Source organism: Aphelocoma coerulescens, chromosome 12, assembly GCF_041296385.1.
Source record: "Aphelocoma coerulescens isolate FSJ_1873_10779 chromosome 12, UR_Acoe_1.0, whole genome shotgun sequence".
Taxonomy (NCBI): Eukaryota; Metazoa; Chordata; class Aves; order Passeriformes; family Corvidae; genus Aphelocoma; species Aphelocoma coerulescens.
The window spans coordinates 18128983-18154983 of NC_091026.1; the positions used below are offsets into that span (position 1 = coordinate 18128983).

At 41.7% G+C, this 26001-nt stretch overlaps 1 protein-coding gene across 2 annotated transcripts in view; it reads left to right on the top strand.

Annotated features, from left to right (window-relative positions):
* Nucleotides 1-209: 209 nt before the first annotated feature.
* PPP4R2 (protein phosphatase 4 regulatory subunit 2) overlaps nt 210-26001 on the top strand; it is a 30618-nt gene continuing 4826 nt past the window's right edge. The window contains exons 1-5 of one of the 2 annotated variants that reach the window (XM_069027514.1): nt 2994-3178; nt 3880-3961; nt 20309-20479; nt 24944-25037; nt 25865-25902. In XM_069027514.1, coding sequence (XP_068883615.1) covers nt 3145-3178; nt 3880-3961; nt 20309-20479; nt 24944-25037; nt 25865-25902 — 419 coding nt within the window. In that variant the 5' untranslated portion in view covers nt 2994-3144. Of the gene's footprint in view, nt 320-2993; nt 3179-3879; nt 3962-20308; nt 20480-24943; nt 25038-25864; nt 25903-26001 lie in introns of those variants that run through there. The other variant, XM_069027515.1, reaches the window with a different exon arrangement.

Consider the following 26001-nt stretch of genomic DNA (forward strand, 5'->3'; position numbering starts at 1 on the left):
GAGCACTCCTCCAGAGGTGAGGTGGGATGGGACAGTCACCAGGACCATCCCTCCAGAGTCTGGAAACATTCCCCCACTGCTCTTGAGGCAAGTGCTTGTTTGTGCTGGGATCAGCTTGCACCTCCCACTGGCATGAGATAAGGAATTGCTATCTGAGCTTCAAAAGAAAGAGCAGTGTTTGGAAACTTTGCTTTCATTCTGGATCAGAATAAAAACCAAACTGTCAACGCTCCCTTTGAAATGAAAATGGAGACAAAACACCAAATTGAGAATCAGCATTGAAGATGAACAAAGCACTTTGTTAATGTTTTCTTCTGAGGTAAAATATTTTGATTTGACTTTTACATTTCTATAAATGTACCTTAATTGCTGCTGTTACTTTGTGGAAACTACAGTATAGCCCAAAAGTGTTTTAAGTTTTGGTAATTAATACTGAAGAAATTACATGGCTCTTTATTTTAAAGACCTATTCTTCTAGAAGCATCTTTTCCTGAATCCTTCTGAAAATGTTAGTCCCCTCCTGTGAAGGTTAGAACTGTGCCCAACAGTTCCTTCTCAGGGTTCACACCTTCAAAGCAAGATCTCCTTCCCATTTTCCTCAGTGCTTCCAAAGGGCACCTGGCTCCTCACACCTGAGGCTCCAGGTGAGAAAACAAGTTTGGTTTTAGTCTGACTGGTCCCATAGTTTGTGGAGTGATGTCAGGAAGCTCCTGTCACAGGGATATACTGGGAGGAAGGTGTGAGAAATAGCTTGGAAAGAAAACTGAACCGGCCAGTTTGCCATGGGGTCTTGGATTAATAGGAGACAATCCCTGGGGACTGGCTGGGGTCAGTGGCTGAGCTAGGAAAAGCCTGGAATGTTTGTCACATCCAACTATTCCTTGTTTTTTTGTATCTCCTCTGGGTAATCTTTCAAAAGAAACACCAACTCCCACAAATACCATTTTCCTGTTTTCAACCTCTTTTTTTTAAGGCGCTGTGTGTGAGCTGTTCTCATCTTTTGATACTTCCAAGTCTTCCAGATTTTTTAAAAGCGTGGTAAAGATTTTTATTCATTTTCTCAGAGGATAAACATAATTTGTCTCGAGGTGGCTGTGATATACTTTAAAAGAAAAAAAAACTTTTCCTCTGTGGATGGTTCAGAGATCCATGATTTTTAGCGTCATGTTACTGTGCCATACTCAGGTTTCTGCAGCTGTAAATTAAACCAAACAAAATCCCTATGCTCCTTTTGTAAATCCTTTGATGTGTATTGATGTACAATATTTTCTGAAGACCTAAGTGGGGTCTTGAAATACAAGATTGTTCTCATTTTCTTATTGTTCTCACTGGATTCTGCTGCATCTCACTTGATGCTATATTGAATTGCTACAGATTGTTTCAAAGCACAACAATCAATTTTGGTTCAAACTTGGTGGAAATACCTTACAAATTGCTGTCACACATCAGTGAAAGGAAACTGCTTTAAGTAAATTTGGGTCAGGGATCTCTAGATACCTAATCTAAGCTTCATTACTGAGAGCAGAAGAAGTAGCTGTTGGTCTTACACCCCAAATAATTTTAATTATTGATCCATGCCCAGGGGCTGGACAGCCTATAACTCTCAAAAAGTATGTTTTAAAATCTAAAACATAAATCTTAACAAGGCTTTGTGTAAATTCAGTGCAAGAAAAAAACCAACCTGGATTGTAAAACAGTTTCTCATTGTTCTTTAGTTTGATGTTTAAACCACCACATCTTCCCCAGCAAGGTGATTTTTCTTATTGTTGGATCTCAGTGAACAGTCTACAAGCAGGCTGGGAACTGACACAAAATGAAATCATCCGCTCTGTGTACATTTTTATTACAAGGTGTGTCAAATACCTTACAAGGAGTAATTATCATTTATGTTTCATTAATGAAGAAGCTCAGGTGTGATTGCCTCACCCCTTTGCCTGAGATCACACAACAACCCGATGATGAAACTTAGCTACAAGGTTTTTGTGTTCTAGGATTATATTTCATTGTTTCAGCTTTGAAAATGGAAGGAAAAGGTGATTCGCTGTGAATTGAAATCTCCCAGTTAGTAGAGGGGGCTGGGCTAGAGCTTCTTATCTGCTCTTTGCCTCACCTTGGGACCTTGGCCAGGAAGGAGTGACAGGGCTGCCAGAGCTTCACGTCCTCACCTTAGAGCCAAGTGCTGGCGATGGGTGAGCGAGGGGATCATCCCAGGAGCACAGGGAATGTGTGCCAGGGTGGGAGAGGGGGGAGGAGAGTCTCCTGGAGGAGTCTGAGGGGAGACCTCATGAGGGGAAGCGGAGGGGCAGGTACCGATCTCTTCACTCTCGTGACCAGTGACAGCACTCGAGGGAATAGCATGAAGCTGTCGGGGAGGTTTGGGCGGGATATCAAGGTTCGACCCCCAGAGGGTGGTGGGGCACTGCCCAGGCTCCCCAGGGAATGGTCACGGCCCCAAGGCTGCCAGAGCCCCAGGAGCGTTTGGACAGCGCTCTCAGGCACAGAGTGGGATTGTTGGGGTGTTTGTGCAGGGCCAGGAGCTGGACTGGATGGTGGGTCCCTTCCAACTCGGCATATTCTGTGATCTTCTTGAGAATAAAAGGACAGGCACGTCCCGGCGCAAACAGGGATTTGGGGTGGGCGGGGTAGCGCGGTTACCCTCAGCCGGAAAGCGGGGAGGAAGGCACGAGAGCTCCCTGAGGGGCCGGGGTGTGAAGGGGGAAGGCTCTGCGTTCCCTCCCCCGAAGATCTGCATGGCAGGCCCGGCATGAGGAGGACGATAACCCGCAGCCCGAGAAGAAGACCAGAGCCGCCCTCAGACCGTCCCTGCCGCTCAGTCGGGAGGACGCTGCAGCGGAGCCTTTCCCGCCGCCTTTCCCGCCCCTCCCTCACGGCCGCTCGGCTCCGCCCCGTCACGCGGGACCCCCGCTAACCCCGCCCCTGCCGCGGGACCGCCCATTGGCCCCGCCCATTGGTGCCGCCCCCGGCGGGCGGGGCCGTGGGGCCGCGGGGCCGCGCACGGGCACGGCGCGGGCGCCATGTTGGAGCGTCGCTGAGCGCGGGGTCTCGCTGTGAGCGCGGCCCGGTCTGCGCGGGACTGGGGCAGGGGAGCCGCGCGGAGCCGCGGGGGAATCGCCCGGGCGGATCATGGACGTCGAGCGGCTGCAGGAGGCGCTGAAAGGTGGTGGCGAGGCTGGCGGCGGGGGGTGGGGGAGCGGTGTCGCCGCGCTGAGGGGAAGACTGAGGTCTCTCAGACCCTGTGGGGGGAGCGCCCCTCGCTGAGGGCCACGGGTCCCCGCGCTGTGGGGAGGGGGCTGCTCGCTGGGGGGGGTCCCGCAGAGGGGGGAGAGCCCGGAGGTCGTTGTGGGGAAGTGAAGGGCAGGGCCCCCGATCCCCCTACCCAACGATCCTCGGGGCTGCGAGAGGGGGGGATCAGTGACTCTCGGGTCTCCCCGGCTGCCGTCCTGGGCTCCCCGGCCCGGGCGCCCCTTCCTCCTCATTCCTGCCCCTTCCCCGCCTCCCGGCCCCTTCCCCCGCATCCCGGCCCAGCCCGGACCTGTCCGCTTCTCCCTCCCCAGCCCTCTCTGTTCTGGGCTCAGCTTGAGGAAATCAGCCTTTTTCTGTGCCGTAGCTGCTCAGAAGAAGTTGCAAATCAACTTTTGCTACTCTGGTGCGTGCGGTTTCTCCTCAGGAGAAATAGTGTGTGTTTCCCAGGGCTGGGAAGCTGGTGGAGTTCGTGGGAACAGCCGGAGCATTGAGAGAGCACGACAGTGTTTGTGTGGGAGCTGTACTGATAGTTGAAGCAAATCGCTAATTATTGTGAATTTTTGTTCTGTCCCGTCTTCTTTTACCGTTCTTTTTCTGTCGTTCTCATGCCAACAGATTTTGAGAAGAGAGGAAAGAAGGAAGTGTGTCCAATACTGGATCAATTTCTTTGTCATGTTGCTAAGACTGGAGAGACGATGTAAGTGTGACTGTTTTGGTGGTCCTCAGTTGTGACTTAAAACAAATCTTGCATTTTAAGTCAGTGAGATTCTACCAGGATTCTCTTTTTGCCTGTAGGTTGCTTCATTGAGCTAAATAAGCTTTCCCTAGTTCCCACTTAATTTTGTGTGAATTAGTTTAGTTTGCTGATAGTTTTATCTAACGGGGGCAGACTTCTTGTATAGGCTTTGCTCTGGGGTGTCTGTCAGGTCTTACTGATCCTGCTCAGCACAGTAAAAACCTGTTGCTTTTCCCGGATTTTAAGAGAGATTCAGGTTTTGTAAGTGGCGAGTTCAGCTGCTGTTGCAACGTCTGCTGTACACTGTTGTATAACTGCGTTTGCAGTATCTAACTGTGTTATTTACATAAAGATATCAGTGGCTCAGATTGTTTCTTTCTGGGCTTTGTAACCATCCTGAGATTGTGTGTGGGTGCTGCTCGTGAAGAGGGGGCAATCCGGAGGTGCTTTTTGCAGACCAGAAGTGTGGGAACTGCACTGAATTGGCGTCGTTTTTCAGCTGGCAGGGGAGTTTCCCTTCTGCTGCCCTTTCTGTCGCGGTTCTCCGGGAGGGTTTTCCCGGCGGTGCGAGGTAGCGGGGGAGCCGCGCTCCTTTCAGGGATCGGTGCTGGAGCGGGTGACTTCCTTGTGGATCACTATTTGGCAGGAAGGGGAAAGGCTTCCCCGGCTGAGTTGCCGTAGCTGGGCTCACTTTCTGGCGCCCAGGCTGCCTCCTTGTTTTTGAGGCCTACTGTCAGACTACGGCTCCCGCAGGGGAGATGTGCTTTTACGAGTTTTTTTGTGACTAACCAGTGACCGCAGGGGCTTTGTTTGAGTTTCTAGAGTCCCTCGAACTTGTAAGAGGTTTTGTAGGTTTTGGTGTTTTTCTTTTTTTTTTTTTTTTGGTAGCTTGCTGGTACTGCTTGGATTAATGGTTTAGAAAGAAAAACAAGTTCTGAAATGTACTTTGCTCTTTGAATAGAAGGCTCAGGCTCAGCAGACATACACAGCTGTAATGCTTAAATTTTGGTGTAGTGCTTATTATACAGAGAAAACACACCACGGTAAGCCCATACAAAAATATGTTTAAAATATTTTTTCCATTCTGAGGTATTTCTTTAGGTTGTTTTTACTGTTTCTGCCACTATCACATATATTCCAAAGTAATTTTTAAAAAGTGATTCTCTAGGGGCAAGTTCTTGGGAAAATTATTTCCTCTCTGATTTTACTTCCATTTAGGAAATCGAGGTTTTGTTTTTTATTATTTTTATTTTAGTTTTACAAACTTAAACCTGAACTGGGATTTGTTATCTGATATACAGATCCTGCTTTCTATGTTTCCAGCGTTTTCTTTGTGGTGTCTTTGAGGTCTGTACCTCTTTTCAGCCTTCTTGAACCTTTCAGTTGCATTAAATTATTTTTTAAAAAGTGTTGGATGTGAATATCAGAAGTGTGTAATATAATCTGGAGCATAGGATGACATGGAAATACTGTTCTATAATATTAAATTTGCTTCAAATTATCTACCAAAGTCTTTATTTGTTCATCAAACATGCTTGTGTGTTCACTGATGTGTTATGTATCAAAAGCTCAGGGAAAAAATGAGTAAAAATTAAAATCTCCTGGGAATCACTCACGTGAAGATTGATAATGTGCATTTTAAGAACTTAAGTGTATTTTTAAGCTAGTACAACTTGGCCATTGCACAAGTATTCTGGAATAGACAAACCTACCAAATATATTCAAATTTAAATTCTCTAGATAGTCGTTATTTTCATTCATACAAAAGTAACTTTGTGTAATAGAATCTAAACCAGTAATAAATAGATACTTTGGAACGAGGAGATAAAATACTAGTTTGCAGTGACATTTGTTACGATTTTTACTAAGTTCAGAGTATAGTTTAAAAAAAACGAACAGCAAGGATGGTTTAGTCAGGGGTAATTACACCCGTGGTTTGCAGACTTGATTATTGAAAAACAATGGATCTTACTCAGTCACAGCCTGTTCCGAATACAACAAACAAAAAGTACTGAGGCGAATCAGGACAAGTGAAATGTGAAATACTTTTGCTTTCAGTTAGTAGTTCTAGGAGAGTTATATGGTCTTCATGGGAGTTCTGTCAGCTTTTTAACTTCATCATGACTACTGATTTTTAGAGTATAAACTGCAGTCTGCATCCTGGGGTAAATGTTCTCACCCTCCATACGTCTTCAGACACAGTTGCAGCAGATCTTGGTGACTCTTAGCAAACTTAATTTGAAAATGTACTAATGGAGTAAATGAAAGTGACTCTTTAGTTTCTCCTTGAAGCTCGATTATGGCACACATAACTTCCTCAACAGATGGAAAGCACAGGCTCAGGTAAGGTCGCTGGGTACCTCCCTGCCCCCACTTGTTCCAAAGTGCTTATTCATCTGAGGGAGTTGGGAACAGGTAGGTGCAGGTTTAGGTGAGGCTCTGATCTTCCTGGGATTTCTCTGGCAGCAGCCTTGTGTGGTGCAGCCCGTGGGTCACTGTTTCACTTGGGGTGTTCAGCTGCTTCTGCAGCCCCATAGGGACCCGGGGCAGGAACTTCTCAGTCCTGACTCTTTTGGACGAGGCTGAGTTCTTTGATCCACATGTTTTTTCCCTGGTAGCTGGTACATCCAACTGCAGAGCAACTGGAGAGGTAGTGAAGCGGAGGAACAAAGGGTGAGAGGTGGTAAAGCCATCACTGCAACTATGATAAAGCTCTTAGAGAGTATCTTTATTGTAATTAGAGGTCTTTCTCACTTACAAGGAGGGTGTGGAACAAAAACCTTGCTAATTTTGGTTCTATTATCGGTGTAAGCTTAGTTGTGTTATCAGTGCTGTGTAGTAAAATCCTGATCATACAAGGACGTGCATTCACTTCATCTTTTTGAAGTTTTCCTCTTGTGCAAAGTTAACCATTCACTTAATTGCTGGTGAGATTATGGCCTACATTTACAAAAGCCAGTCTAAACTTCCTATATTAGAGGTGACAGAAGCAAAAGTGTGATTGCTTGGCTGCTTTGAAATATTTTTGTTTCTTAACAGTTGCCATGGTAAGACTTAGCCTCAGGTGAGATATAAAGTTTGTTGTTCGACCTTTTTAAAAGTTGTCTTGAGTTTTAGGAATTTTTTTTTTCTCTTTTCAGAGGAGTGGCATACTCCCTATTTAATCTGACTTTTTACTGAGATACTAACTTGGAATTTCCTTAGTGAGACCAAGCACAGTCAGGGAAGTTTGTTATAACTTCCTTGTCTCCACTTTGTAACAGATCCGTGTGACTTGCAAAACTGAGGAAGGTGAAGAGAGATGAAATTTTTTAGTCCTAATACTTTACTGTATCTGAAAGACCTCTAGAAACAGGATGAGGTTTTGTGCCCTTTTTTTTTTCATAAGAAATTCACTTACCTATTTTTTCTGAAGTAGAAAGAGCTTTAAGAGATGGGGATGGAAATCAGAGCACTGCAGTACTAGAAGTGACATGGAACAGTGAAATTATTTTGTTGTTTCTGAGAATTCTTAAAAATAGATATGAGGATCACTTACCAATTGCGATCTTGTGTCCTGTATTTAAAATGTTTTCTCTTACCTCTTAGGAAATTCTCTTGAGTTTAGAGTCACTCTGCCACTTCAATAGTAAAAATGTTTTTAAACCATTTATTTAGGTATTTCATCAAGAAAATCCAGTGTGTTGCACTGGATTTTTCTAAAGTGAAAAATACGACTTAGAAAACTAAAGCAATCAAAAATTTTATTTTGGTTTTCTATGCATTTCCCCCACTCCTGCCCTGGGGCAGGGAACCTATAAAATGCAATTTTAATGGCTTACTGTAGTTGAAAGTATAATGCAGAAGCTTTCTGACAGTGAAGGAATCCAGAAAGTAGTGAAGTACCAAAATCTGGAGCAATAACAGCTCATAGGCAGAAGTGATTAATTGTAAAATCCTTCTAGGCCCAAGTAGAGAACACTGCCCAGGATGTGAGGCAGTCACACCGGTTCCTCCCCTTAGTGCAGCATAAACAGCCATTAAAATACATTCTGGCTTTATTTCTTCCTGTAGTGAAATTCTTTTGGAAGCTCAGAAATGTTAATTTGAACCTCATCTGAGCCTGAAAACAGAACTTGTTTCTTCGTATATCTCCTTGAGGGCCAACACAAGTGGTTTTTTGCAGAGTTTCTTGAGTCAAGTTTAATTCATGTGATTGTAGGGCAAATATGGGCATCGGTACTATCATCTTAGAACAGTTGGAGGCAACTGCTAGAAGTGATCCAGGCAGACCCTGTGCTCAAGGAGAGCTAATTCCAAAGTTGGATAAAATTGATGAGGGCTTTGTGCAGCATTTCTGAGAATCTCCAGTCATGGCAATTCAATAGCCTCAGTTAGGCTTCCTGTTTCACTGCTCAATCACATGCGCTGGGAAGAATGTCTCCCTTGGAGCATCCTGGGCCCAGTGCCTCTCACCCTGCACTTGTGCACCTCAGAAAGAAATCTGTTTCCGTCTCTTTGGATGCAGTTATCCGTTCAGTGGTGAAAGTCAGCAGTTGGATTCCACCACCAGAGCCTGTGTTCCAGAGGCAGTCGTGCTGCCTTAGCTTCCTGCAGCAGCCTTGGTCACAGCACAGGCTGACAGTGCTCAGCTTCCCCCCTGCCAGCACAGGGGTTGCCCCGCTCTGGGCTCTGAGCACCAGCGTTTGTAATTGGGTGTGGTTGGACTTTGGATCCCAAGCACCACAAGTACTGCAGTGGAGCCTGATGCTCCCCTGGGGCTGCAGCTGCCCAGCTTTGCCAGGGCAGACTGTGTTGGTGTGCCTTGCTCAGGTTGAACTACAGTGTTCTCTGGCCTTCCCTCCACAGCAGTCAGTCAGGTGGATCAGGGATGATTTGCCTTTAGTAAATTACATAACTGTAAATGTAAGTTACATAACTGCAGCTCCACCAAAGATAATGGCAAAAATACTTTTGACCTTTTGATGCAATTTCGTGTACCTTATGTAGCAGTGAACTTTTTTCCTACTATACTTTTAACCTTTTTTGAATCAGTTTAACTTTTCTATTAGTTTATTACATCAGTGACATAGTTTGTCAGCTATAGGAGAGCTGAGTGAAGATACAGTAGCCATGAACTCCTACAAGAATAAGTTTGCATCTCAGTTGAAGTGTTTTAAATATGTACTCTGAATGCCTGTATAATATCCTTTCTCTTGTTACAGATGTATAGATTTTTAGCCATATGTCCTCTGGCTTATTTCACATGCTTAAATTTAAATCTGTTTTTTTCTTCTAAGTATGTTCTCTGCTTTTATTCAACAGTTTTCTTGCTCGACATGTGTGTGCTAGCATTTTTTCTGATTTGGAGACAACTTACTTTCTGGAAATCTTAATGCTTATTTGGGGAATGTAATTCCTTATGATTTTTTTTTAAACATGAAATAAAACAATTGTCAAGTTTCTGTTGTAATGAGCAGGATCATATTTTTCTGAAAGAAGTCTCTGTGTGCCTTTGTTAGTATAAGCCTCTTCCATTTCCATGTTCTCAGTAAAGCAAGAGATATGAGTAAACTTCCTTGCATTGTTGTCCACTATTATTCCTCACTATTCCATTCAGCATCTGGAATTACCCCGCCACTAACTCCCACTGACACTGTTTTCTGTTTCATAATCTACTGATATCTTGAAAGGACAGGGATCTTTTGTCAAAAAGCCTGCTGATATACCTTTGTCAACACTAATTTAGCTTCCTTGCTCTTTTACCTCTATTATAAACAAAACTTTCTGTGTGTGTGAATTGTGTAGCTGTAGTACTTCAGAGCAGGCAGTGGTGATATTGATGAAATCACTTGCTGCTTTGGGAAACACACACTGTTGTAGTGTTTTATTTTAAGTGCTGCCACTTCATATCTATTGGGAGTGGGGTTTACAGTATAAAGGTCAGACTTTAACTGCCATTATAAAATGTGTGTGATGAACTGAGCGTAATAAACATTAGTCTCTCTATGGAATACACGTGTAAGGAAACCCAAAAGGCAAACTGATTGCAGCACTGAGTTTTTGGGGTGATGGGACTGTTTTAATCACAAATGTAGCTCTGCACATTCAGATTTGCAGTGTGAGTGTGGCTTCCTTCCCTGTTGCTATACACAGTTCGTTCTTGTGAGCACATTTCCTGATAATATTTTTGGCAGCCAGTCCATGTCACTTTGCACAGAAAACCACTCCACCGTGTATTCTCTGGTAGTTAATGCAGTTGCACGTGTTTCTGATGATCACTTTTGCTTTTATTCTGTGGTCATCCTTCTCCTCAAGCTCAGTTCTCTGCCTTGCTTGATAGGATTTGTTATCATCCTCAGAGTTTCTCTCAGTTTGTACCTTCACCTCTCAGTGACGTTGCTGTAGTGGATGCTTCAGTGTGACCTTTGATATTTTCCAGTGGGCCTCAAGTCTGTTCTGTGGGGGTTGTGCTCATATTTAATTTGAAGTACTTCCCCAGGCATTTGGGTATTGTTCACTCCGTATTACACTTCTGAGCGGTAAGGATGTTTTTCCATTTTGACTTTATAATTGGTGAGCCTTGATCCCTCTTCCTGTCTAAAGCTTTTGGGAAGGTTTGTGCCTGATGGCACATGGGGGAAGGAACGAGGCAATAGTGCACACAGAGGGAAGGATACAAAGCAGTCTGGTTGACTTGGGGAAGGTGGATTATCAAGTTTGTGGATGAACCAGACTGATGCTGCTTTTCCACAAAGCTGATACATGTCTGGCAGGTCTCAGTTTTAGAGATAAAAGTACTTGAAGACAGTGACAAGATTTCCATGATGGCAATACCTGGTGATGCTTGGCTTGGAAGTGGCAAGGGAGTGTGATGAGGCACAAACACTGAATGCCTGTGGATTAGGTCACTGAGGTGTAGAGTACACCTTGTCAGCCCAAGCATATGTCAGCTGAAAATGCCTTGTGTAGAAGCCAACTGGATGGCTTTTGTTTCTGGTTCTGAGTGAGTAACAGGTGCAATTTCCCTGGTCCCAGTAGTACTGCTGTGAGACCTGAGTGAGGCCTGTGAGTTTTGGGGACAGTGCGTAAGGTGGCAAGCACAGGGACTCACTGCAATAGAGATGCAGGAGTAGCTGCACAGGGTGCATTTTCCTAATGTGGTTTCCCAGCTTTATCGCTTGATATAGTAAAACATCTGATCATATTATCTCAGTGTGGCCTGCCGCTCCTCTGAGGTGACCAGGTCCTTTAACAGTGACAGCTACATTTACCAGAGGAACTACAGGATTTCTTGTGTGGATTTGGTTGTTCTGGGCAAACTGGTGATACCTGAAGCAACATTGATGTCCTGTATTGCTTTCTCCTCTGCTATAAGGAAGTTAATTTTTGAATGAAGAATGTTGTAATCTTGTACTTTTTTGTTCTGTGGTCAGTTTTTGCCTTTAAAATAAAAAAATGAAAGGTGCTTGAGTTTGATTTTAGATAACTCTATTCACAAATGTATCTCCTAGAAAATTTTGGACTGAAGTTTTTTTCTGTTCTGTGGGACAGCTGTATTCTGTTGGAGTCAGCTGAATATTTATCAGCAGAGATCAGAATTAGTCCCTTGATGATTACAGATAGTGCTTTAATGTCTTCTTCAGCTGTCTGTTTCCATAACTAAATCTTAATCTTTGTTGTTCCTGGCAAGAGCAGTAGTAATTTTCAAGCAGCAGAGGTGAACACTCACACTACTGAAGTAGATGTAGTTCTAATGCCTGACAGTTTCCCTGGTTCTGGAATGAGCTTATTGTGCTCCCAAGGAGAGTAAAGACTGGATTTAGGCTGACAACAATCAATGAGTGAAAATGGAAAAACACCTCCTGTGCTTGTGGGAAATACCAGTTTTTCCTCTTTTGAACACTTCAATATATTTTTAATTAAAGTGAAAGGTAACATGAGGTAAAATCCTACTGAAGATAAAATGTGAGAGTGTTTAATTTTACATGAGTTATCAGGTGAAAGGGAACAGGACGCTCTCCCAGGACGAGTGCTTTGCCAGTGTTTCTCTAAAAGGAGCACGCTCTGCAGCAAGGCACAGTGTTCCAGGAAATTCACCCTACCTGGAACACCTCAGCTTTTAAAATTGGTTGCTCATTTGGAAACACTCATAAAGGATCTAGCACTTGCTTGGGGCTTTGATTTAATGTTAGGTTGAGGGGTTTGTCTGTTTGCCAGAAGCATGTGAGAGGCCAGTCTCCATTGGGGTACAGGGGATTTTGCTGTGTAAATCTGTTGTCGTTGTTTGGAATTTCCCATGTTAATCTGCACTGTGTGAATGGTGAAAATAGCAGCAGTGTGCAAACTTATGACACTAAAACGAATTGCATCAAAATACTGTTAAAATAAAGCACAGGAAATAGAAAAATAAGTTTAAAATACAAAGAATATTTGATACGAGTGGAATTAGGTAAGGTGTATTCTTTTACCTGGTAAATGAGTGCAGCTGCTTAAAGGAATGGCTCAGCTCCCTGTTAGTCACATCACACATCTTACTCTGCCTTATCTGCAGCATTAATTTTGTGGTTAGATCAGTGATCTGCCTCACCCCCCTGTGTGTGGGATCACGGGAATGTGTGGGAGCAGCAGAGCACGCTTGCCCCTTTTGGTGTAGACAAGGACAAGGTTAAGTGTGTGTGGTGGGGCAGCACCCTCCTCCTCTGCACTGGGATGAGATCCCTGTGGGAACCTCAGCATGGCTCATCTCCCTGGTAGTGGGAGTTCAGTGCTGCTGCTTTTTAGCCCAGAAGTTTTCAGAGGTATTTTCTGAAAAAATTGAAAGCCATTTCTCTACCACTGAGCACACCTAGTTGAGAAGCAATCTGTTTATATCATAAATAATGAAATAGTAATTCCTGTACAAAAGCTAAGATGCCAAATGGCAACAGGTTTGGGTTTTTTCATTTGTTGGTCTGAAATCACTGGAAATTGTGTTTTACAGGCACTTCTTAAGGTTTTTATCTTGTACACCCGTTCTGTATAACTGTGTATGCCCAGGTGTCCTTATTTATAGCCACTGAATAGATTTCATATTTGGGTGTGCTGGATAAGGTAAGGATTGATACAAAACCCTGGCAGAAAAGGCAGAGGGAGTAGGAGTAGAACAGAGATATCCAAGGGAAGAGCTGAACGTGGCCTCGGTCTCGTTCTCCCACAGGCCTGCAGTCCATGGGTTCCCTGTGCAGCTGCAGCTCCATTGGCTGCTGGAGAGGATCCCTGGATGCTGCTCCGAGTGCTGAGGTGCTGCCAGGCAGTGGGACAGGGCAGGCAGTGGGACAGGATAGGCAGCGGGACAGGACAGGCAGTCCCAGGCAGGCTCTGGCACTGCCTCCCCGCTGCTGCTCTTTCCACAGCCTGGGGGAAGGGAGCCACACTGGGGCTCCTCGTGCCTGGCATGAGTTCTGTGCTCCCTGGTGTCAGACACGGGCCTTGGATTTGAGTGGGCATATTCCACCTAGTCCTTAATATTCCTGTTTGATATATCTTGCATCGAGGCTGTGGAAGAGCAGCTGGAAAGCTGCCTTGCCAGGGGTTTGAATTGGATATGTGATTGCTGAGTGCACTTCATTTTCTCTGCCTTTTCACTTTCCAAATAGTTCTGGAGATCCCATTGATAGACCAGAATAGGAAAGGAATTAACTTGTTTTGGATGAAACTTTAATTTTGCCTTTGACAGCCTGGGGAAATTACTATGTCTTATACTATATCTTTGTCTCCTACAAGCTCTAGAACAAGGCACAAAAGAAAAGAAACAGTAACTAAAGTTGGCAAGTTACTTCACTTCAAAACACCTGTTTCCTACTAGCAGGTCTCTGTGGGCGTGTCATCTCAGCAAAAATTGGGGAGGCAAAGGTAATACAAGTGACTCACATCTCTCGTTCCATGTTAAGTGACTCCCTCAGAGATTGTCCTCTGGTTCTTTCCTTGTGTGTTCTGAGGACATTGCCTTAAAATCAGTTTAGCTGGACATAAAATATTTGCATCCTAAATATACAAATTAGCTTGCCTTTTTTTTTTTTTTTAATTTTCTGCTTGTCAGAGACCCAATAGTAGGAGAAGTGTAGGGAGGGAAATACTTCCTTTTACTAAGTTCTGATATTTCTTTTATGGCCTGTTCAATGAACAGAATCAATAGTAGATCTACTTTGGTTTCCTTTTATGTTCTGTGTGGTATTCAGCATCTCTCCAAAACAGATGGCATCCTCTTAAAATTTAAATCAAGTAATTTTGTAATGAACTTAGACACTGTGAAATCTGAAGACAGACATCCACCAGGACTCCTGGGACTCTTCATGCTTTAAGTACATAGCTGGGTCTCTGGAAGCTTAACATCTCTTCTATGTAATGTTTCTCTTAATTAAACCTGTAATCTGTAAGGCAATTCTAGAAAGATTTATGAAATAATCGCAGTACTTTCAGGCGTAAGCCTTCTTTCAGGCACTCTGAATTTTTCCTCCAGTTCTTCAGTCAATTTTAGGTTTTGTCCTGCTTTACTTCAATGGGTCTTACTGGAGTTTGAACCTTAAAATCTTGCAGAGTTTGTCTAAAGTGCGTGAGCCATATACATTCCCTTAGGATTTGTCTGATGTTTCATTACAGTTTTCAAAAAGGGAGATGAGTAAGTCAGTGTAGTTGTCTTCTGCACTCCTGGAGCCTTGGTAGTCCAACCTCCACCTCATGTCCAAGTCGTGTGTTAGTGTAGGGGGAGCACTGTTAGAGCAAAGCCTTGCAGTGCAGTGCTAAATACATGAGAGGGAACCATATTCTGTTTGTTCAACATGGATAGTTTTCCCTTAAAAATAGTAGGGATTTTCATGTTTGTCAGGTCTTGCCCAAACAACCTTGTTAAATATTTCAGGCTTTTTGCTCTTCTCGTTGACACCTTTTCTCCCAAAGTGAATATACCAAGTGGGAAAAGAATCAAGTATAAAAACTTGTCCAATGGTCAGAAGAAAATACCAGTTAATTCTCTGACACAAAAATAGTGCAGATATTGAGCTGGTTCTCCTCTTCCCCAATAACCATTGTAGTAAGAGAGAAAGCTGCTTTCACAGTTTTACCAGTACAAGCATTTTGCATAAGCAGGAGATAAGGGAATGGGGGGATGTCTTTTACACTCTGGGAATGATATGATTAGATTATTTCCATGTAAAATGCAATTTTGTTTGGATATGCATGTTTGGAAGGATGAATCTTATGCAAATCACATTAGTAGAGACGCAGTCATTCCTTGCAAGCAACTTTGTGCTACTAATTCTTTGAAATCAAAGCATTGCATCAGATTGCTTGCCCTGCTTTCTGTCTGAGGTGGCCTGTTCCCTGTTGAAGATGCTGTTCATCAAGTAGAATTGGTGCATTTCTAAACTTGGTTGATGTTGCTTGGCAAATTCTGTTGATCTGTAGTAATGGATTAGTTCCAAGAGCAAATCATGTAGTGCAAGTACAGGTGTGAAATAGATTGATGGCTTTTATTATGGAACAGAGCTATTTAGGATTGTATTCTTCCGTGGTTCTGCTCTGATAATGTTAGATTGTGTCTAAATTAGCCTCTCTTCTTTTTGATGTTGTTTTTTATTATTCTTCCTTGTGCAGGGGAGATATTTTTGCTGCTTCATCAACTCAGTGACTCAGTGTGTTACTGTAGCACTGTTCTGACTGTGGAGTTCCCCATCCCTCCTTTGTGGCTTTCATCTTAAGAGTTTAACTTTCTTGTCTTCACCTACTAATTTTGATTCCATTCTGGGGTTTTATGTAGTTCTGTGTGGGATTTAAAAAAAATTATTTATTATTGATTTTTTTGCATAGTCTGTCATTTAATTTAATCTCTACTTGCTCATTTCATGTCTTATGTGTTCCTTCACCCTTTCCTAGCCTTTTGTCATGTTGTCTCTCTAATTCTATGTAAATCTTCTCAAAACTTGCTGATGTTTCTTGTAGGATTGGCTGTTTGGTTAGATGCTGTCTGCTTTCCTGATCGACTCTGAAAACAGAACTGAGTGTCTTCAAACACTGAAATCTCTTCCATCCATGTTTCTCTCTTATGTTTCTAATGTTTAACGAGATTTCAAGGTCAGGGACTGCACTGGGGTACAATATTAGGGTGTTAAACATCTTTTCATACCTTAAAGCACATTATTAGCAAGTATTAAATGTTTAAGTAAGGTACAGAGACTGAAATGTTGGACTCTGTGTGAGCTTCCATGCTCTCATTTGTTGCTTGACTTTTATAGGTGCTTTTTAAAAAACAATTAAATTGTTGAGTTAAACTACCAGCAGTTGTGTCTGTCCTGGGAGAATTTGAAATGGGTGGTGCCTGTATGGATACAGGCTGTAGTTCTGAAGTGCTGTGATTGGTTGTTCCTCTTCAGCCATTCCTTTGCCTCTGACTTTTTCTTGTTAGGTGCTTTTTCATTAAATCAGTTTCTTCCTCTGTATGCCAGAGCAAATCATTTAGGTTGATAAAAGGGAAGGATGGTGGGAGGGAAGCAGAGGACTCTTCCCAATAAGCTGGCATTTTTTCCTGAGTGATTTGGAGCACGTGTGGGACTACAGGCTCATTAGCCCAGGAGAGCTCTTTGTACAGGTATGTTTACACAGAGTGACCCAGATAATGTAGTGATAGGTGCCTTGATGTACATAAAATGTATGTAACTACAAAGCTGTCATGGTCTAGAATCAAAGTACACTGAACCAAAATATTTCGGAATCAGCTAATTTTTGAAGGTGTGGTCACAGATCATACAGTGTTCTCAGGAACTTTTTTTCTTTGAGTGGCTATAAAAGCTCTCAAAGTTGCTGATACAAATTCCCAAGCTAGTGTAGGGGACAGGAAGAGCATGGTTTGGAAGAAAAGGCTGATTATGTGCAATGCTGAGTGGGAAGAGCAAGTATTTATAAACAAGGCTGCTCTGAAAAAAGTATGAACAGTATTTTCTCCATGGAATTTCTTCAATTTGTTATTCTTACAGAACTTAAGATGTTTATCAGTTATTTTCCAGTGTATAAAACTGTAGAAGAATTTCCTTTTGCTTCTGTTTGGCTCTTGTTAGATCAAGAAGGTATTGACCAAACTTTCCTCTTGGTTTTGGGTTCCCGCGTTGTGTAACAAAGCAGAGAAGACAGAGAGCTTTCTCAGGAGGTTTGTGATACATGTGGAATATTTTCCTTTTCCTGAAAACAGATATTTGGCACTTGTTTGTCTCTTCTGTTTGTCTTTCTAAGCAACGAGTCTTTCAGTGACTGGGGATAACTTAAAATTTCTAGAGGTGTAGATACAGATTACTTTGATAGCTAGTAGGATATGCCACTTTTAATTTTGTATTGTCTAGCAGTTCTACCCATTGTTATTAAGGAACTGGTTTTCTCTATGGATGAGACACATGAGTTTCTAGAGTTCAGCTGATGCCAACTTGTACGTGTCATTTTCATAGACTGGTAAAACAGGAAAGGTGACTTTGCTCTTGAGACACTCACTTTTGATCACTTCCACTAAGTAAATGGGAACTGAGAAAATCTTACTGTCCCTGCAGAAATAGCTTTGGGTTTTTTTGGTCAGAAATGAGTTCATTGTTTTAACAACACTGATGTCAGGAGAAGCATGGGACAGCTCTGTTTATAGTTTGAGCTGCAGTTCTGTCTGAGATTGCACTGAATGTAACAGTGGCCTTTGAGCAGTTCAGCTTTCCTGCTGCTGCTACTGCAGCCCCAGCAGCAGGGAATCCAGCAGTGCTGGGAAAAACTGCTGGAGAAACACAGAATGTCCGAGCAGCAAGGCTGTGCTGAGCCCCTGCTGCTGTGCTTACACAGCTTCTAGCAACAGCTTGTTGGGTTGATCTAAGCTGGTGTTGCTCTGTCTGGGTTAGCTGTGGTCAGCCTTGTGATTGCAGGATGAGTTTATCCTTAAACTCTGCTGCCTCTGTGTGTAACCTGTCCTGTGTTACCTGGTCAGCAGTCATTTAGTAAATGGTTTGGAATGCAGGTTGAGAGATGCTTTCTATGTCAGTAGTTCAAGTGTGTTGCAGATGTAAGTTCTTAGCCTTTTTATAATGGGACAAATACTAATTAAAATTTTGAGTTTAAAATCGAAGTGATAGTTTTCTGGACTTCTGTATACGGGCAAAATCTTTGTTTTCTGTAGCTTCAGCATTGTAAAGGAGCTGGTGGGTGCTGGTTTCAGGCAGTAGATTGCCATTTTAAACCTCATGTTGTTGATTTATTTCAAACACTGATGGGTTAATAGTCTATGAAAAGATAAGTGTTACTATTTAGCAAGAAATAAATAACAGCGAAAACACAGAACAGTGGAAGTTTTAAAGTGTGGAAATATATCCAAATGGAGTTGTCAAAGAATGTTTAGAATAATAGTGGAATCCCCTTTCATGAGGCAAGTGAAGCTCTTGCGATGCTCTGTGGGGAGTAATCCCACACTGTCACGGGGTTATTTACTGTGGTTTGTGGTGTGTTTATGTATTAAATCTGTGATTTGTTACAAACACTTTGGTTTCGTGGTGGTAACACTGCAGAATTGTATAGCTTTTTTATTTAACATTTGTAATAGTAATGCCTAATATTGTACATTGGAAAATTGTAGTATTCTGCTTTGGGTGTAGAATGCTGATTGGAGACTTAATCCAGTGAGACTCAGTGGTGCTCTTTAATCCATGCCATTCCCTTTTGGGACCTTGATATTTATTTATTTATTCATTTTTATTATTATTATTCACTAAGTCCTATGGTCCCTCCAGTTGTGAGGTGCTTAAAGGTCTCTTGTTTAGGGAAAACAGAGGTTTGCTTTCTTCTTTGGAATTCCCCCATTCTTGCGAATTTATCATTCCTAATAAAAGACAGGGGCTTTGTGTTTGGATCTCTATAGATAAACCTGAGCTGTATTTTCCCCCTTTTCATCTCATAATTATTTCTTTAAAACTAAGGAGGAAATTAAGGCAAAGATGACGTGGCCCTGCTTTTCTGGTGCAAGCAGGCTGATAGAGCTTCCTTGGCCAGTGGTTTGGGTTTGGTGGTGCTGGTGCTGGTGCTGGAGAAACAAACATCACCACAAGTGGTTCACAGCACAGATAGTTGTGTCAGCCCCACAGAAGGGCAGCTGTTACGTGGGGTTGAAAATAGGGCCACCAAAGGCAGCCTGTAGATAAAATACAGCCTTTGGCTAAATAGTTCTCTGTATAGTTTAATACTGCTTTGAGCAGGAGCTGAAGGGCTGTCCAGGGGCTCACATTTTACACTTGTTTGGTTTGAGCCTGCTCATACCAGATCGTGTGTGTTACAGATAAATGTCCAAGATCATTTTCTCTACTTGTTTATTGTTTGTTATTCCATATTTCTTCCTTTTCTCCATCCTGGAGCTGTGCAAGCTCCTGCATTAACAGGTATAGAATCAACTCGATCCTGAACTAAATTAGTTGTTTTCACATTGCTCCCTGTGCTGCTCAGACATGCACGAGCCCAAGGAGGCCCTGAACAGCTCCTGTGGGTGCTCTGTGGGGCTGTGGGTGTGGAAGGGCTGGCTCAGCACCCCTCTGTTGTACCTAGTGTGAGGGACCTGTTTGCTTGAAAATTTCAAAATGTAGAATTTTATAAATGATGAAACTTGAAGCTGTAAGGCAAAATGTAATTTAGAAACATCTTAATAGCTTCCTGCTGTGAGAATGTTTATGGGAGTCAAAGTTGTTTTGCTCAGTTTTTCGTCAACAAGTGCCAACTGAGATATAGAAAATCCTGGCCTTTTTGAGAAAAAGAGATGCAGTGAAATGCTTTTAAGGTGTGTGGAGTTACAGAAGGCTTTTGGTAAGGTTTTGTTGGGGAAGCAGATAATCCTGTGTACAGTTGCTCTATGGATTCCAGACTTGAAACACTTTTTGTTTTGGTGTGGTGGTTGGGTTTTTTTTGTTGTTTTTTTTTTCTTTTTTCCCCTTGCTCCTTTTGTGAGCTCAGTGAAAACTTTAGGCAGCATGTAGGCTCACTTTATATTGTATAGACATGTGCATATTTCACATTTAGGTTTGCATTGTCAGTGGATATTGGTTCTTTAAGGAAACGGCTTCCCCTGCTGTTAGTGGCAATTGATTTGTGTTACATTGTTCCAGTGTAATTTTTGAAATAGTTACCATGCTTTAAATTCAGGAAGGAAAATAGCACTGCATTACTTGCCTTGTTCATCTTAGGACTGGCATACCAGGGTGAATGTTGTTATGCAAACATAAACTTACACTGTTGTTCTTTGGGTTTAGGACTAACTTCCCTATGTCTCAATGCTTGTGTTTTATGCAGGGTTCAGTGGTCTCAGTTTAAAGGCTATTTTATTTTCAAACTGGAGAAAGTCATGGATGATTTCAGAACCTCAGCTCCTGAACCAAGAGGGCCCCCTAATCCAAATGTGGAATATATTCCCTTTGAAGAGATGAAAGAAAGAATCCTGAAAATTGTCACTGGATTTAATGGGTATGTATCCTTTGTTTTCTAAAATCAGGCTAACAAACATATTTCTCCAGTTTTGTAACATAGTTTGTACTGTCTGTCTGGAACTGTTCATCTTGCTTCCTTGAATAGATGAGCAGAAGCAAATATGCACCTTGGAAATACATTGCAGTAGTTTCTGAACTTCATTATTCTGTCACTGAATGAAAAGTGTGACATGCTGTCATGTCATTCACATTGTTTTTTCAATATGTAGTTAGTTTTTAAACAGTGCATTCAAAGAAGCATCATATTACTATGTGCATTTAAGAGGTTAAATAGACAGTAAAGTCATATTGCTTTCAGTATATTTTGCAATACCAAATGGGAAGAGGTCTTCTGGTGTTCAGTTCCTGATTGTTTTGTGGCAGTTCACTGGCTTTTGAAGAAGTCATGCAGTGAGAAACAGGGTGTGACCAGGAGGTGTACCTGGGTTGGAATTGTTAAATAATGCCAAATTCAAATTTATAGCTGAGGTGATACTGATGAAGGACATGGGATGTTTGATCAGTTGCTGACAGCGTCCTAGATTAAAATGTATCTGTGCCCTTTGCTGGTTTCCTTTTGGAAGTTTTTGTTTCCTTTCAAATAAAGCTCCTGATGTTTTTGTCTTATTTGGTGTGTCCTTTTTTACTAGCTTACATAGTATTTTTGTTGTTTCTAAACTGGATTACATGCTTGCCGTAAGCTGAGTCATCCTGGCTGTGGTGCTCAGTGCTCGTTAAGATTTTTCAGCGTTTTTGTCAGCTTGTTACAAATCGGCATGTTCTAAATTTTGTATTCCTGATACCCTGAAATTTCAGGTTCAGAGGTGCTACTGACATGTCCTTAGTATTGTATTTTGATGCTGTATTTATAATTTATACTGTCATTGTTCCATGCTACTTCATTTATTTGCAGTTTAGGAGTCTAAGTCAGATCTCCTCTTCCCCCAACAACTGCTCTCATGTAGGAGACTTCTAAGAATGTGAAATTCAGCTTGTTCTCAGCTCCCCAATATTTATACCAAGCTGCTTCACTGCAGGAATTTAAAAACAAACCTATCCTTTATGCTCAAGTCTGCCTCTCTCTCTCCTCCCCCAGCTTTTTGTTAATGCTTCGTTGCCCACAAAATGGGTAATGTTCTCCCAGGGACAGCTAATGAATGGGCTGCTGTTATCTGCTGTTGTTCCCAAGTGCACTGAACAAACCTCTGGATGATGAGTCTGGAGCTTAGGCTGTGCCTGTGCTATTTTCATCCTTTGCTGTAGCACGTCAGGGTGCTCAACTTCCTCATACTTTGCAGTGAAACTCCCAGGCTTTGAGGAAGCAAACTGCATCCATTAGTTACCTTAAAGGAAATAATGCCTGGGAATGTTTCAGGATCTGGGATTGCAGAGTGGTTCATTCAGTAAATCTTGGAACCCCCACAGGGAGGATGTGATTTTAAAAGCTGAATCATGTGGAGATCTGTCCAAAGAGTAATAGCAGCAGGTTTTGGGTTGTGTGATTTGTATATTCAGGCTTCTTTAGAGCTGTGGGTGTCATTTCAGGGTACCCAGGGTATACAAGGAAGCTACTTGATGTGACTTTATTATTGGGATGTTTTTATTAGCATTTGTTTGAGAGAGAGGGAAAGAGTTCAAAGTAGCAAATTTTTAAAAAGTTTTAATTTGAGTCAAAGAAGTAACACATGAAAAATCACCTCTTTTTTGGGGTCTTTCTAGCTGAAGTGCCCTTTAAAAAAAACACAAACTGGCTCTTTTAGCCTGTCTGTATCTTACTTGACATGGTGTCTTCACAGGTTTACAGAGCCAGATTCTCTTTACAATTCTCTTACAATTGCTTTGGAGTAGGAACTTCTTGCCATTTTTTTATCCTTTTATTCTTTTGTTAGTGAAACAGGAAGTTCCATGGTAAGTTATTGGGGATCTCAATGACAGAGAAATTTTCACAGCATGAATAACCTAGATCATAATCCAGATTTCATTTATGTGGGTTTGTTTGTTTGTTTGGGGGTTTTTTGGCTACAATTTAATGTAACTATTCTAAGTAATTTTCCCAGGTCCCTCTTCAGTACTGTCCAAATGAATTTTTGGTTTGTAATTCACTCTGGACTGTAGTGCTGGAAGTGCTGTTTTGAGTGTGTTGGTATAGAATTTTAAGTGGTTACCTTAAGTGGGCAGATCAGGACTATTCATGCAGCTCATATGCTGAACTAATTAAATTTCTGAGCATTTACAATCAGTTCTCATACTGCTCACAAACTTTACTTTGGTGTTCCTTTATAGATTTACACCAATTTAAATTACTTGTGTTTTAAAATCACGTTGTTGAACTATTTTAAAACAATAGTTTTTCACCAGAAAGAGTTCCTGAGGTGAAGTTAACTTTGGGTTTTGCCAACTAAAAGCATTTGCAAGTGTTGAAGGAGTTCCATGCAGAGCAGTGATTGTGTGACACCGGGTGCCATCTGCTGCTCAATGCACGAAGTTCACTTTGCTGTGAAGAATTTGGAGGGAAATGAGTTGGCTTTTGCTTTTTTATTTTTAACTTCTTATAGCTGAGAGTAAAATAGGAAGACAGCTTTTCCTTCTGGAGTCAGTTGCAGGCTGCACATTCCTCGAGTTTTCAGTCTTTCTTGGGGGATTAGCACTGTGTTGATGTTTCAAAACACTTCATGTCACAGCATTCCAGGTGACCCACTAAGTACAGCTAAATCCAAATTAGCCACATATTGATTCCCCAGGATGTCTTACAGATCTGGCTGATGGAGAATAATTTAAAATTCTGTATGTTTTTGTTTCTGTTGAATAAATGGATTTTTGAATGAACTGTCTAGTCTATTAAAAAAAGATGAAATATTTTTATTTATGGATTTTCAACCAAAACCCAAAATGGCCATCACAAGAAACAGATCAATATAATATTTTATCTATATGGAAAGATTAACAGATCAAGTAAATTGTTTGTGACTTAAAAAGTTGGAATGTTTAAAGAAGGCACTGCACAGAAGCTGAATATTGTGAGTATGGACTTGATCTTAAAGGTCTCTTCTAAGCTTGATGATTTAAGAAGAATTTGAGTGTCAAAGATTGCTGCTTGACCAATGAAGAGCAAGGGAAGGGAAACTAATAATGCCAGAACCACTGTCAAGTTTAAGAGCGTTCATGTAATAAACTGAATTAGAAGGAACACTTGTTCCTGTGGTTTTTCTGGTTTGTTGAGGATTAGGACTTCCTCAGTAACATAATGTACAGGCAGTTCTGAAAAACATAATTAAATTGCTGATACTTAGTCACTCTCTGAGTACTACTTGCTTTTAGTTAAAGTGAGTTGTCATGTGGGATGATGAATTGGAGCTGTGCTGACCTGTTTGCACTGAGCTGGTGGCAGAGCTGGCCATTTCTCACGTGGCTTTTTAGCAAATGGGCAAAGGTGGAGATCCATGCTGTGTTAGCTCATGGCACAGGCTGGAGATACCATGTACTGACTTCCTCAGAAAATAATAAAAGTGGAATTTGCACAGAAATTGACAGTATAAGGATATACACACACATGCATATCAGTCTGTATTGATGCAGCTCTGGATTTGTATTCCCAGCCAAAAAATGGTTCATAAATATTGTATTAAATATTCTTCTTAGATAACTTTTAAAATCCTTATGGCTTCAACTTCCAATAGTTAATTGTAAAAATGCATGGTACTTTATAATTATACTGAAATATTTTTGTCAGAAGTTTGTCAAAATGTGATGCTGAAGTTGGATTCAATGTGTGTGACACCTCAGGTAACTGGGAATTGTCTGTAAAGTATTGCTTGTCTGAAAGGTCAGTTTCTCATTTCAGCAGGGATGAAACTGAGTGCAGAATTGTCAAAAAAAGAAATGTGTTTATGTGGTTCCTATGGGCTTATACATCACTAATTATTATTAATTATTTTTCCTGATTTGCTCTTTGATAGATGAGTACATTGTCCAGTTGTAGCAAAATAGATGATTTGTAACAGCTGAAATATAATGGTTCTACTAATTCCAGCATTTACTGCTTTTTCTGTAACTGTGTTTTGTAAAACCTGAAATAAACTACAAGTTGAGACTTTTTTAGCTCTAGTGTGTATGACTCAAATTTGTTTTGAATCCCTTAAAATTTCTCTATATTGGAATAGTACAGTCAGAAACTTCACTGTTGATCTGATTTCGTTTTTGTTGTTTAAATGAATCCTTTGAGTTGTGGGATGATGCATTTAGGATTCTGCTTGGGTTTTGTGGTGGTGAGCACAGGAAACAGCTTTGTGTATGAGATAGGGAAAAAAAAAGTCTTGAGGTGCCACCCAATATTGCTTATGGTAACAAATTTCAGTACTGGTTTTGTTCCTCCTTCTCGGTAATGGGGAGAAAGCAATAATGTTGTTGCTTCCTAAGAGTCACTAAAATAAAATTAAATTGTTATAAATCTATTTCATTGCAGCATCCCCTTCACTATCCAGCGACTCTGTGAGTTGCTGACAGATCCTAGGAGGAATTACACAGGAACAGACAAATTTCTAAGAGGTGTGGAAAAGGTAAGTATTTCTCTGACAGAGAACACAGCTCCACCACTTAATAACTTCCCAATTGCTCCCAAAGGCTGCTGGTTTCCTTGGGGCTCAGAGCCAGAGTATAGCTAATGGCTGCTCTTAAATGTCTGAGTTTGTTTCATACCTTTCAGCAGCAAAAAGCAGTTCTAAAATAACTTCAGACATAAAAATTAATCTCAGGGCTGCAACTGCTGTGTTTTGTAATCACTGTGCAGTACTCCAGCTGTAGTGTGTGGGGGGGGTGTATTGGCAGTTGTTATATGGAGTCCTAGTTAGAAATGATCAGATGAAACCTGAATCTTTTGATCAGGCATTTCCTCCCACATTTGGTTTCAGAGTAGATCGAGAGGTGAAGAAGAAGGGAGGCCCCTTCCCTCCAGTGTCTTTTGTTTCAGTGTTTAAATCCTGTGGTGTAGCAGAGTGTGCCTTCAGAAGAGCACACAGGTGTCTTAACTGGCATTTTACAGCTTCCATCAGAAGGTGGGATCCTTCAGAAGCCAGGAACAGATTTTCAAGATATGGTTCCACAATAGGATTCAGCATTTCTGGAGAACTTTGTTCTCCAGACATTCCTCAGTTAGAAATTACAGACACTCAGGCCTGAGGCTTAATGTGCTGGTCTTGTTAAAACAGCAACAAATTTATTAAAATCCTGAATTTTAGTGTAATTATGGCCTGACCTTGTATGTGGGAGCAGAGCTACCTTAACAGATAGGACCAAAATTCTGTAACTTTTGAAGTTTTGGGATGTTGTCAAGAGCTGAAGCTTCTGTTTCTGAACTCTCGATGTGTTTGTTGTTTGTATATTACAGAATGTCATGGTTGTCAGCTGTGTATATCCATCTTCAGAGTGAGTATAACCCTCTTTTCCATGAAACTTCAAGCCTGTGTTACTCTCAGGGAGAATGTATGTGTGTGTCTAATGCATTTCTCTTGCTGTCAGTAGTTG